The sequence below is a fragment of the Pipistrellus hanaki genome, assembly GCF_964339955.1.
Source record: "Pipistrellus hanaki genome assembly, chromosome: 10".
NCBI classification, from domain to species: domain Eukaryota; kingdom Metazoa; phylum Chordata; class Mammalia; order Chiroptera; family Vespertilionidae; genus Pipistrellus; species Pipistrellus hanaki.
The window spans coordinates 10,126,965-10,141,324 of record NC_140512.1 but is presented as its reverse complement, the minus strand read 5'-3'; the positions used below and the strand labels follow the sequence as shown (position 1 = coordinate 10,141,324).

Here is a 14,360-nt window from a genome sequence, read left to right as displayed (position 1 = left end):
TGCAGAAGGAGCAAGATGGAAGACAGTGATGATTTTCTGGAATAGTGCTTAACTAGCCCTATCAACTGAAGAAAAGGGTTAAAACATATAAAGCTTTATTCCAATTAATGACGAGGGATGGATAGAAAAGAAGAAGTGTTACGAAATGTGTAAGAACCTCCGGTAGAACACAGCTCCCCTTCTCCTTCCCCCCCCCCCCCCCCGCCCCCGCCCCGGTCTGCGCCTGGGCAGCACGTGACCCTGCTGACCTTGGAAGCCTTTCCTCTCTGGCAGCCCGGGGACTACTTTCTCACAGTTTTCCTCTTACTCATTCTTTGGCTACTTCTCCTCAGTTTCCAGTGTTGGTATTGCTTCCTGCCCTCTAGATGCTGGAAGGCCTCAAGATTTATACGCGTCCCCTTCTCTCTCCTCTCTCCACGTAAGTGAGCCCCTGGCTTCCACAACGGGCAGAGGCCACTGTCTCCCCAGTCTCTCTGCAGCCAGGTGTCCTCCCTGAGCCCCAGACCATGTGGCATCTACAGTCGGATGCCCACTCGGCCACGGCAGTGAAATAGACCCAACCGCGGTCTTTTACTCCATCCTCCCCAGCATGCGCACACAGTGCTCCTGGGTCTCCCCACTTCACGGAGAGCACTGCTGCCCACCTCATGACTGAGGCCAGCCATCCAAGAGGCATCTTTGCTTCCTCCCTCATCTCCCTCACCTCATCACCAAGTTCTATGGCTTCCTGCCTCTAAAAATGCCTCATGTCTTCCTAATTCTATCCCCACTGCCACTCCCCAGTTCTTGTCATCTCTCTACCTGTCCCATTCCAGCTGTTTCCAGATCATCCCCACACATAGCAGCCACAGGAATCTTTTAAAACTTACACAAGATCAGATAATCCCCCCGTTTAAAACCATTTGATGACTTCCACTACTCGTAGGACAACATGTGAATCCCTCGCCGTGGAGTGCAAGGAACACTACCCGGCCTGGCTCTCCCTGCCACCCCTCCACAGCAACGTCAAACCAGGAAGGCCTGTGCCTTCTGAAAACATCAAACCCTTTATCCCCTCTAGGCCTTTAAATTCTCCCCTCCTCCCACCCCAGCTTTATCAAGGTATAATTGACAAATAAAATTGTTAGATATTTTAAATGTATGTGACATGAATAGATTGTGAGAGGATTGCCCTTCCCCCCATTGAGTTAGTTAGCACCCATCACCTCACATATTTCCCTGATTTTTTCCCCTACCGTTTTTATTTCTTGTGAGAATATGTAAGTAATAATCTCTTAGCAAATCCCTAGCCTATAAATTCTATCCCTTTGGTTTAAATGCCTTCCCCTATTTCTCACCTTTTTCCTCCCAGAAGCCTTCTCTCTTCCTCTCTCTCCACCATTGCTCCACCCCAACTCTCTCAACTCTGTTTCACTGAATGTAAAACAACCTGAGGTTCTCCTGCTCAGTCATAACCTATTTATTACCTGGACCTCCTTCCAGAAGGCAAGGTCCATGCGGTGGGACTGCTGTCTCTCTTTCACAGCATATCCAAATTCCCAGCACAGTGCCTGGGATATGGGGCTATTTTCTTAAAGTATCTATTAAATGAACAACAACAACAAAAAAATGTCATTTTATGAATAATACTCCTTTGCCCCTTTTAAGAAGTTGACATGTGTTCATTAAACTCCTAATATTGTTCCTTGGGCCAAAAGATGAATTGTTTACAGATGTTGCTATTGAGCTTCATCACAAATTTGTATGCAGCGACCACAGTACAACTGGTATAATTTATAAGCCTGGAGGGAAGCAAAGCAAGACAGTTTAGTTCACTGAACCATCCTATCCACATTAGCACAAATCACAGCTTCTGAGAGCTAGCGGGTGACACTACTTTACTTTTGGGTAACGTTTTCCACAGGACACTGGCTTGTGGCTCAGAAAGCAGTCTTAAGAGAAACACAAAATTTCTATCTCAAAACCAAAATATTTGGTTTTAAGTAAGAAATTAAACATTTTAATAACAAAAAGCTACATTTAAAAAAAAGCATACAGAGTTGAAACATACAGTACAGAGGACTACAACTGTGTTTCACTATTTATCTTTTATTTTTAGTATGTTTTTATTGATTTCATAAAACAATAAAGGGAGAAGCAGAGAGGGATAGAAACATCAATGATGAGAGAGAATCATTGACCAGCTGCCTCCTATATACCCCCTACTGGGAATCAAACCCTGACCTCCTGGTTCCTAGGTCAATGCTCAACCACTGAGCCACACCAGCCAGTCAAGGTGCTTTACTTTTTCAGAATCAGATATTTCTATGCTCTGGGAGCTACCAGAATCCAGAGACCAGTTTTTAATTTTTGATTGTTTAAGAAAAATCAATATTATACATAAATCAGAAGGGACTGACTAGTCCAACAGTTCATTTGAATAAACACACTAAAAATGGTGGGATTTTTTAAACTTTAGTATGAAGAGACTTTTTAAGGTTGGCAGCATGTAATCACCATGTAGGGGGACAAAGAGGGGAAGGGGCCAAATGGTGATGGAAAGAGACTTCACTTGGGGTGGTGAACACACAGTACAATGTACAGATGATGTGTTATAGAATCCAACACGTGAAACCGATGTAATTTTATCAGCCAACGTCACTCCAATAAATTCAAGTAAAGCATTTAGGAAAAAGAATAAACAAGGTCGGCAGCATGGCACTGTGCAGGGCGAGAGGTAGATGGGCGTTCCTGTTTTAGGCCAAGTGCATCAGCTCCAGTGAGAAATAACAGGTGGGCCGATTGGTTGGGTCTGCCCCATCTACCCATGGATATTCTCATCATGAATGTATTTTAAATTTTTAAATGAACATAATGTGATGTAAAATAAATCTTAATGACAGTCTCACATAAGTAGTTGGATGAACTGCTTTGAAGCACCAAAAATCTCAAGGAAAACAAAGACAAGAAACACAACTTGACTCACAGTCATGAATTTACACTGAAAGCAGAGAAGCTTCCATTGTCAGGGACCGAATTTGTTAGAATTTGAGAGCAGCGGAGGAAGGGAAGGAAGCAGGAGGCATGTGTGTTACAACGGGAGGAAGACGAGGAGAGCCCGCTGCGGCACACAGGGCCCGCGCAGCAGAAGCGGAGGTGGGGGTAGACATGGAGGGGGGAAGACCAGAAAAGACACAGGTACAAGTTTAAGATGACTGTAGAAATCCTTTCAGACCAGCAGCTGTCGGAATAAAGACTTTTTCTTTTCTTCCTCATATTTGAAGATCAACAGCCCAAATATCAATAGCATGTGAGAAAAGTTATTTTCTTATACAATAAAAAGCCCCAGAGATAATACCTTACTGAGGGATGCTCCTCTCTGGGCTAACTTAGCAACTTTTAAAGGAACTGAAAATTACACAGAATGAAGTTCCCACTGCAGTGTTTCACATGAGAGTGATCCAGAGAAAGGACAGCTCACTTTACGGCCGGGTGAGGGTAAAAAAATGAGCATCTTACAGCTTTGCCTGTGCGACAGGGCTAAAGAAACAGAAATAATGATGTCTTTAAAAGTTATTTAATTTATTCCCCTGCTTTCAGGCAGGGTTTTTCCCAAATTATCTTTAGACGGTGGAGTATCCGCATTAGTTTAAACATCTGCAGGAGAGGAAATTCCTCAAACTCCCCTGGTATTCTCTTCCTGTATTAACAGCCCTACTTCCAAGAAACGGGGCTTCGGTCATCACATTGTAATTAGTCACCAGCCAGCTTGTCTATCAACAAGTATTTGCTAAGTACACACAGGGAGAATGGTGTTCTATTAGGTCTTTGATGGCAGACCTTCCCCTAGAGTTGCTCCTAATTGCTTCTCCTGTGAAATCAAGTCTAATCCCGGATTCAAATATTCTCCCGCGAACCCTCCATTCAGCCAATTAGAACTCCCTAATACAATGGATAAGACCAGCATCCTGTTAATAACTGAATGCTTTCTTATACACGATAGTTGGATTTTTGAAGCAGTATGTTGTTTCAAAACAAAGAGGTGTTATCTCAAGCTAAGAAACTTTGGTTTCAAAACTATAAAGTAGCTGCACAATTGCTCGGTGACCCAGCTTGTGCTTCCCAAAGTGGCTACTGCAAACCAACCTGAATTCACCACCGCCCCATTCACCCCTTCTTGTCTCTCACAGATCATTATAAACCTACTTCTGCAAAACTCCTGTGGAGGGATTGCATTAAACTTTCCATTAAATATTCCCAATTTATATCCAGGTTATAAATTTTTCTCTTCTCAAATACTAAATATTTTCTAGATTATTTCTCTGCCTCCTCAAAGCTTCCAATTTAATACTGCTGGATTTGGAACATTCTCATCTTGCCACCGACCTTCAAACATCGCTACATTATCTTTTTTTAAAAAGAAAGAAAAGAAAAGAAAAGAAAATCCTGACAACAGACTACTCCCTACTCTCAGTCTACCTATATTGCTCCTTCCAGTTACTGAAAGATCTTTCCTTGAACTCCTACTGTCCTTGAAAGTACTGACACCACCTCTTCTGGGAATTCCTTGAAATTCACTCCTCCCATAGAATCTACTTCCCATCCCAGGTTCCTGGCTCTGCAGCTAAGTCCCAAATCCCATGATCCCCTTCCAATGCCTTCTCTCCTCAGACAGCTCATCCAATGGCAAAATAATGACCTGTAAACTGAAGATACCAAACCTACTTTTCAAGCTTCAATCTTTCCCTTAAGATAAAAATTCCTCAGATACAGCTGTCGACACCTGTCTCTTCTCGGATGTACCTTCATCATCTCAAGCTCACTACATTATAAATGAAGCACATTATCCATAACACACAAAACCCAGCCAACTTAATCATTTCCACCAACAGCAACCAACAAGCTTGATGGAGTATCTGTGTTCTTCCCTCTCCTTCACGCTCCCTTTCCACCTGCACACCACCATGAGCTTCGTATTTCTCAAACACCGTGTTTTATAAGTCACTCACAGCTTAAGAACCTACAACTGCTCCCATTACATGCTCACTTTTCAGTCTCTTTTATGCTCCCAAGTTTCTGACTAACTAGTGCTTCCTGAGCTAGCCACCTGAACTAATCTGAAACTTAACCAGTTTACTTACAGGCCAATATCTCCTTGCTTGTATCTATAATATCTGCCACTAACCTTTCTGAAAGTCTAAAATGTATATCTGCTTCAAGACGCATTCTCTTTAATAAAAGCTCCACTAATTCATTCTAAAAATATAAGGCAGACCAATGTCCATTTCCCATTTGGATACTGTACTGCAGTTCTATAAAATGTCACCTTTGGGGAAAGCTGGAGGAAGGGTACAAGGGATTCTATATAGAGTTTCTGCATCTTCCTGTGAATCCGTAATTAAAATTATTATAGATATTTTATACTATTTCAAAATAAAAAGTTTTAAAAATACTTTTTATTTTGAAATAGGCTATATGGCAGGCCTAGGTGGGGAGCTGAGGCCACAAAGAAGAATACAATCCGTACAGGGCACTCCATGCACTACCTTCCAACTTGGGTGTTATGAACTGAATTGTGCCCTCCCCAAAATTCATAGGTTGAAGCTCTAACCCCCAATGTGACCCTATTTGGAGATAGGGCCATTAAAGCAGAAAATGAGGTTAAATGTGGTCATAAGGGTGGGGCCCTAATCCAAAAGGACCAGTGTCCTTGTAAAGAGAAGGCTCACTAGGATGTGCTCCGGCAGACTCAGGGGAGGCGGCCATCTGAAAGCCAAGCAGAAAGGCATCAGGAGAAACCAAACCTGCCAGCCCCTTAACCCTGAAGTGCCAGCCTCCAGAACGGTGAGAAATTGATCCTGCTGTTTAAGCAGCCCGGCCTGTGGTCCTGTGTTACACAGCCCCAGAGGCTCTTCCGCATGTATTTGTCCATCATGAGTTGACAAGTATTGGAATTTTCCCACTTTTTAGCTATAATTCTGCTATGAACATTTATAAATTGTTGGTTTTTTATGGTGGTACTAAAAATAAAGGAGGAATCTTAATACAAGGAGACTCTTGTCAGTGGTTTTAATGGCTTGAATAGGAAATGGGTGTTTGCAAGGTGGGGGCAGTGGGGGAAGGGGAAAGGATACATGTGGGAGGTGCCTCATCAGGGGTGGGTGGCTGACTGAACAGGGTGAGCAAAGGAAACAGAGGGTCCAGTTGTCTCGAGGTCCCTGGCCCGGGCACTGGGCAATACCAGGCGCTGCGACCCAGCACACGGAGCAGCTGAGTCTCACTCAGGCAGATGGAATCGGAGAAGCCTGTGGGGTGGTGAGGGAGACGTGGGAGACCTGGAGGAGAGGCCAGACAGAAAGCTACAAAGCCAGAAGGACACGGAGTTCAGGTGGCAGTGTGATGAGACTGTCCAGAGCATGAAGTCAGACCAAGAGTCTAGAGAAGGAAAAAGGGAAGGAAGCCACAAAGCTGCCTGGAAAGACAGGTCCGAGGGCACAGGAGCAGTTTCCGGCAGCCAGGGAGAAGCCCAGAGGGGAGAAGGCCTCAGGGAGGCGGTGTCATCGTCAAACTCCGCAGAGCAGCCAAGCAGGCTGCAGCTGCGTGCTCACCAGGTTGCCCGTGATGAACTCACTCGTGGAAGGTGGAAGATCGCTCAGAGAGCGATGCTTGCAGGACATGGCCTCCTTCCTGAGGCGGCACGGAAAGGAAAGGAGGCAGCACCCATAAACCAGCCGCGCACACTGGTGCAGAGTCCTGGGAGGGACTTGGGTGTCCGTTCATCAGAACCGAAATGCAAACAAGCCCCACAGACTCACGGTCACTGCCCTTGAGTAACTTACTTCCCGTGGGAGGAGAAAGCCGTTCGTTGTCCTGATGTGTAATATCGGTCCTTGCTTTCCCCTTACCATCATTTCTGATACAATTATCATTGTTTCCTTACTGGGACTTTCTACCATGGTCCCTTTTCATAAGTTACAGACGTTGTTGGTAGGAAAACATGCACAATAATGGAGGAGACGGAATAGGAAGACACTCAGACACCCCTGGAACTCTGCCGCCAGGACAACCCCACAGCACACACCTGTTTACGTGCTCCAGGCTGACGCAGAACGGCCTGTCACCTCATGCTGTGGAGCTACCTCCACCTCCTCTGTGTTTTTGTGGTTTGTTTAAATCTCTTCCTCATCTGAAATGTCCTGGGTGCCCAAGGCCACATAGGGGAGAGCCCTCTGATGCCAAACACCCTGATCCTGGACTTCTTTCCTTGTCTCCACCCCCTGATCCTGCTGACCATAACCCAAGCAAACAGTAGAAGGACGGACCTCATCTGGCTAACCTCAGTGGCTTGCATTAGGTTATTTTCATCTAAGAAATATGGTATTGAGAAATCACATTTAGTTTTATTCTCTGATCCACTTTTCATTGGTTAGATCCATAACAACATGGATCATACGTTTCAAAGCAGAGGGAAGAAAAGAGGCATACCATTCTAGAAACGTCTCCAGCCAAGTGGTTACCCTGGGATAGCAGGGGACACGGGAAAGCAACCTTCCATCATCACTTCCTGTGAAATGTGGACCCCGGTACCACCGCAGACACGCCCCTGTCTGTGTGGGCACGGCGCTCACCTGGCATGACCATGGCGGGCGGGGCGGCCGCGTCGGTGCTCAGGCAGAGGCGGCCACCTTTGGCCAGGCGGTCGCAGAGCAGGGTGATGTGCTTCTTCAGGCGGCCAGTGTCGCGGGGCTTGCTCAGCTGGCTGCCCAGGCTCAGAGCCTGCTCCTTGGAGCTCTTGGAGAGGCAGGTCTTCAGGAGGTGGGACACCGCGGCGTCCACCGTTTCCTCCCAGCCCTGGGGGCAAAGCAGGTTGGATGTAAGCGGAGAAGATGACTGAGCAAAGCAGGCACGGGACTGGGAACTGAGTTATGAGATGACCGGTGTCTGGAGCAGTCCAGACAAGTCTGGTGTGGGACTAGAGCCCCACATGCTGTGGCCGTGAGCAGGTCACTGAGTTCCCCTGGGCCGCAGCCTCTTGCACCGATGAGGACATTACCAGCCCGCACTCCCCTCTGAGGGCGAGGAGACTGAGATGGACAGGAGACGTGCTAGCCCTGTGCCGGGCACGTTAGATCACTTGGAGGGTGACACTGCCCACCTTTGTGCGGAAGGGCCAGGAAGTGGTCAGGGCCACGGGACCTGGGGCATCTTGGGGGAAACTGGACGGAGGGAAAAGCCTGGTGTCTCTCAGCTCTGGGCCCCGCAGCCTCAGGGCTGTAGGCAGAAACCACAGGCGCTTATTTCAAGGGGGCTCTTGTGAGACACCAACCTATGCAGTCCCATGTCCCTGCCCAGGTGACAAAAGTGACACAAAGAAAGGACGAGTCCATGGATGCCACTGTCGCTGGGCACAGTGTGGCCGTGCCGCAGGGCAGACCTGGGCAAGGACACGCCTTCACGTGGTGAAGGCTGCCGCCTCGGAACCTGGGCGCTGGGCAGCAACCTCAGGGTGTCGGGGAGTCCCAGCACCAGCAGCCTGTGCAGAAGATACCGGACTCAGGCAAGAACACGGGGAGCAGGGGGTCAGCTCCCGAGCTCCCGTTGGCCATCACCAGGGCTGAGGGGCATCTGGGAGACTGCATGGGGCTCTGGAGTTCCCAAGCAGCCCAACAGGGAGGCATGAGTGCAGTCTGGGTATTGGTGCCAACATGACTCCATTTGTCCCGAGACCGGTCGCAGGCCTGACAACCTAAGTGGAAGGATAAAGGAAGACAGCGATGGAAGTGCCTCACAGAATAACGCAGAGGAGGTGAGGGCCCGAGACTCAGAAAGGAGCCCGGGAGACCTCCCTGGGGCACCACTCCATCCTCACCCTCACCCGCTGAGCCACCTGCAAACATGCAAATCGGATTAGGTGACTCCTCAACTTTAGCTCCAAAATCCCAAAGGTCAGTTTTTTTTTGCTGTTTTAATACATTTTTATTGACTTCAGAGAGAGAGGGGGAGGGGGAGATACATAAAAACATCAGTGATGAGAGAGAATCACTGATTGGCTGCCTCCTGCATGCCCCCTACTGGGGATCGAGCTCCCACTTGAGCACGTACCCTGACCGGAAATTGAACCATGACCTCCTGGTTCATAGGTCGATGCTCAACCACTGCTTGAAAAAATCGGGGGGCGGGGGAGCGGGAATGCAAAATGAAAGTAGAATGCTTCTTTTTTTTAAAATGGTTTTTAAAAAATGACAAGTTATTGACGGAGAATCTGTAATTGTATGGAAATATCATGATATCATGCAGTCCCCACCTCTATATACCTGACTCTATGCGTGACCCAAGCTTTCATTCTGTGGGGCGGTAGGCGAATCTCGCCTGCGTTTATTAGAGTGCAAGCAGCACGTGACGCTGCAGGAACACACCGGGAGCACAGCCGCCACCCCTGCAGGTGAAGGGAGGGCGGGAAACTGACCTGCCTCTTCCAGAGGGCGGCCAGCGGGGAAACAGTGAAGAAAAACGCATTATTCGCCCTGCTGCTGGCAGAAGCGTGTGCCCTGGAAAGCCAGCTCGCCCAGAACCAAGCGGGAAGCTGGGGAGCCCCAGACACTGAGTTTCAGGAAGAAGATGTGGTGGTGGGCAGGGGCTGAAAGAGCTGACCGCCTGGCACTGGGGTCCCAGCTGGACCAGGGTCAGAGAGCCACAGGTGGCCAGGCGCAGGTGCCAGGGAAACAGTGGGCGGAGCCTTGCAGAGACGGCAGGGCAGCAAGGAGGGCAGATAGGCTAATTCAAAATGCGGCCCAGAAGCCTGACAGAGGGGCACAGCCAAGGGGGTCTCACAGATGCATTTGCACATGAAAGAACAGGGCCCAGCAACTGGCCTGGCAGAGCCACACCGGCGGCTCTGCACTGTGCAGGCAGCGAGCACTGGGCTCAGAGCAGCGCATCACCAGTCCCCAGGGGCGCATTCCTGAAGAACACAAGGCCTTCCCCCGTGCCCCCTCCCCCCATGTCAAAATCAGCTCTTCATCATTAGCAGACTCAAACTGGGTTATTAGACACGTTTTAAGAAAATTAAACCAATAGCAGTACACCAGCCAGGAATCCAACTGGGAAGCAATCTGAGCAGGGGCGGGGGAGAACTGGGGGCGGGGGGGGGGCTGTTTTTACTAGCTTAGTTATTAATATGTAAAACACACCTTATTTCAAAAAGGCACTGAGATGGCCTACGCAAGAGGGAAGCTCCCATTAATCAACTCCCTTTTCACTGATTCAGGCTCTTAACTCTTTTTTTTGTTTGTTTATTCTTTTAAATGTATTTTATTGATTTTATACAATGAAGAAGGGAGAGAGATAGAGAGCTAGAAACATCGATGAGAGAGAGTCATCGATCAGCTGCCTCTTGCACACCCCCTACTGGGGATATGCCCACAACCAAGGTACATGCCCTTGACCGGAATCGAACCCGGGACCCTTTAGTCCCCAAGCCGACGCTCTATCCATTGAGCCAAACCGGTCTCTGCCAGGCTCTTTACTCTTAAATGCATAAAGAATAGTAAATGTTTCCCGACTTGATACACACAAGCAAAGTTGTCAGACATTTCCCATCAGCACTTGCACATTGTCTTCCGCTTGGCTCCCAAGTCTGAAGCATTTCAACTATTTCCACTTTAAAGCAACAAGCAGCCACAGGAAGGCCCACGATGTGCTATGTAAACTGTGGGGAGGCAGAAAGAGGAGCAGCTAAGGAGCGACGACGCAGGGAGCGTGGCCGTTCTGAACATGAAGCCAGTTCCTTCATGTTTATCTTGCTGGCGACGAGCATGGGAATCACCAAAACATTTACTTTCCGCGCCGCGTCCGCAGACAGCTGTCACCGCGCTGCTCGCCGGCACTCGGGAGCGGCGGGCGTCCGGCCCACACCAGACTTCCTCCTTCTGTTTGCCGGTAAGAAGAGGCCATGAGTGACAGTTATGATGGGGCAGCTCTGTCCTCACTCAGCCCAGACGGCAGGCACGACCTGACTGCTGCCCTGCCCGTCTTGAGAGAGCCCCTCTACACAATAGGACTTCCTGGTGCAAGCATCTGTTTCTTCTCACGGACCAGGCTGAACAGGTTAAACATTAAGTATTTCTTTCCCTATCAGCTCGCAAAAAAAAAAAATAATAATCAAACAGGTAGGCTGAGGGTTCAAATCTCCATCTAAACGTTCCCTGGGATTTTCAAGTTCAATACCAGAGAGGGTAACGATTAAACCCTTGAAAACACCTAATAGCGTTTCTTCTCCAAGGAGTAGATGGTATCTGCTGAAGGAGTTCCATGAACTCCGGGAAAAATGCAAAGTTGGTAAAATGCTTTGTAATGTGTCACTGTCCCTTCCAACCCTTGGCCTGGGCGCGATCGGTGCCCTAACCAGTGCCCTGCTGCTCTTGTCATTGGAGCCCTCTGGCGACCCAAGGAGCACAGACGGCATTCAGCCCCACAGTCTGAGACAGCCCGTTAGGAAACACCACACTCTGTGCTCTCTTGCCATCCACTGGGCTTCCTGCCGAGGAGTCTTAGTCATCGAGCTGCTGACAAGGAAACTGGGAAGCAGGTCTGCGCAGAGAGCAGGAAGGGCCGGGAGGAGTCACACTGAGGATGGGATGTTTTGTGTCCCGAGGCGTGCTAGGTGCCTGGAACACTGCCTGGAACATGGCAGTGCTGGATAACTACTCACTGAGTGAATCCATGACTGAAGTGGGTACCTTTTTCAGCATGGGCTTCTGCACTGCATCATGGGAGGGGCTGTGGATAATGTCACAATTACAGACTGTCTCAGACTCACACCAGTAACACGCCCTCACTGGGGTAAGTAGACACAGTGTCTCTGTAGAACCTCTGAGGACAGAGAGTCAGAGACACAGGTTTCCATCCTGCACGGAGAACTCAAATACTCGGCAATACGCTCTGTCCCCAACCCGGGAAGTGAGACAACAACTCGTTTCAGAGTGGCCCGGTCAGGTGCTCTGATGGGATGTTATTTTGGGGAAATCTCCTTCACCACGGAAGACGGTAGGGAGGATACGTACCATATTATCAAGTCCACAGTGAAAATGAGATTAAGAGTTCTTTTTAGAGACGCGGAATAGAACACTCAATGTTTTTCTTAAAGTGAGAGAGAGGATTTCTACCAAACATACCTGGCACAGAGAACTTGTAGCACCTTTATAAAAACCACCTACAACAGTCTGCAGTACCGACAGTTATTTGCCCCCAAAATAGTACTAAGTGGCATGGTATTTTAAAAAATGAGATGGTATTAAAAAGAAAAAAAAAAAATACTGATACTGCCGAAACCGGTTTGGCTCAGTGGATTGAGCATCAGCCTGCAGACTGAAAGGTCCCAGGTTCATTCTGGTCAAGTGTGCGTACCTTGGTAGCGAGTACATCCCCAGTGGGGGGCATGCAGGAGGCAGCTGATCAATGTTTCTCTCTCATTGATGTTCCTAACTGTCTATCTCTCTCCCTTCCTCTCTGTAAAAAATCAATAAAATAGCCAAAACCGGTTTGGCTCAGTGGATAGAGCATCAGTCTGAGGGTTGAAGGGTCCCAGGTTCGATTCCAGTCAAGGGCATGTACATTGGTTGTGGGCACATCCCTGATAGGGGGTGTGCAGGAGGCAGATGGTCGATGTTTCTCTCTCATCGGTGTTTCTAGCTCTCTATCCCTCTCCCTTTCTCTCTGTGGAAAATCAATAAAATATATATTTTTTTAAAATACTGATACTATAGTGCAAAGAACATTACTGTCATTAGCAACAATAAGTTCTAAATATTTTTGCTTTGTGAACCTAATGTCATTAAGAAGATATTCCAGAACTGACTATGGCATTTAGCCTGCCTTGTGACACATGCCGCCTAAATAAAATACAACAAGCCAGGATGTGGCGCTTTCTGAGCACTTTCCTCCGCCTCTCCGTACTTCTGGGGACATCTGACCTTGAGCGGAGACTCCGCTGAAAACGATGTCCACATGTCTACCGCTCCCCCTCCCACATGCACTCTGCCATCCACCCTCAACCAAACTGTCTAAATTACATTCACATTTCTGTGGTGCCATAATAACTTCAATATGGGCTGCATTTCCAACATTCTGGTCAGAGGCTCCTTTCTTCCCGCCGCACCCTCCTCCCAAGTTATTTCAGGCTTGCATATTTCATTTTCACATCTCAGCGGGATACCCATCACAGAACATTTATTTGTGAGGTCTGGAGGCATAATGTGGGGGATTGTGAACTAGCATGTCGAAACCGCATACTGCAGGCGTACGTCTCCGAGAATGAAAAAGGATTCCTTTTTACTCAAGATGTATAAGCTGTCTCCACAGGGCAAGTCCAGCGTGAATACCACAACCTAATTAGAGATGAAGAGCATAACGAGCAGCATTAAAATGTCTGTTCCGATTCATTCTTCTCCAAGTTATGTTTTTATCGAATGTCCTGTCTCATTAATGGCTTCAATAGGTATCATGAGTGTACACACCTTCTAATCTCCCCTGCTTCGGGAGAGAGCTGGGAGAATTTGCCCATGCGTTGCGGGAGGTAGGACGGCAGAGGATGCAAGGCAGGCAGGTGGAAGGGCTGTGAGAAGATGCTAAGTCCCCGCGCCTGCCTCCCGGGATGAAGGTACTTCGACTACCAGCAAAACGATACTGTTTTAGAGATCTCAATCCCACACTCTCATGGGATGCAGTCCCTACGTTTGCGAACATTTGTTTCTAAAAAGTTCTTCCTCTGGGTCTAACCCTGCTTCAGGAGCCTGTGAGCTGCTTAGAAGGGCTCGCACTTGCTTTAATGCTTGCTATTGCCATCTTGAGATTCTTAGTAATTTTATCTTTGAACTTGGGTTGTAAGTGAGGAGGGAAGACACACCTACAGTGCGGGTGCCCTCCTCCTCTCTGCCCTATTCACCTGCGGCCCCGTGAGCTCAGCATTCTCGTGGTCCCACGATGAACAGAGACTCTAGTTCGGGGAGGACATGCTGCCTCTGGAACTGATGGAGCAGGGGTCCTGACAGCCCTGGAAGGCTTTTGCATTTGAACCACAGCTTGTGGGGTTCTTTTTTAATGTTTTTTATTGATTTTTTAGACAGAGAGGGAGTTGAGCATCGACCTATGATCTAAGAGTCACAGGTTCGATTCTCAGTCAGGGCGCATGCCCTGGTTGCAGGCTCAGTCCCTAGTGGGAGGTGTGCAGGAGGCAGTTGATCAATGTTTCCCTCTCACCAATGATGTTTCTGTTTCTCTCTCCCTCTCCCTTCCTCTTTGAAATTATTTTTTAAATATATTTCTTTGAAAAAAAAAAAAAGCATGCAAAAAAGTTCCTCCAAAATGGCAGCTGGTGGTCATAG

General features: G+C 48.0%; 1 protein-coding gene across 7 annotated transcripts in view; it reads right to left on the bottom strand.

The window, feature by feature from the left end:
• Positions 1-14,360, bottom strand: part of BBS9 (Bardet-Biedl syndrome 9) — a 283,053-nt gene that overhangs the window by 32,180 nt on the left and 236,513 nt on the right. For all 7 annotated transcript variants that reach the window (XM_084896844.1, XM_084896846.1, XM_084896850.1 and 4 more), the window contains one exon: positions 7,608-7,830. In XM_084896844.1, the coding sequence (XP_084752970.1) occupies positions 7,608-7,830 (223 nt within the window). The remainder of the gene's footprint in view (positions 1-7,607; positions 7,831-14,360) is intronic.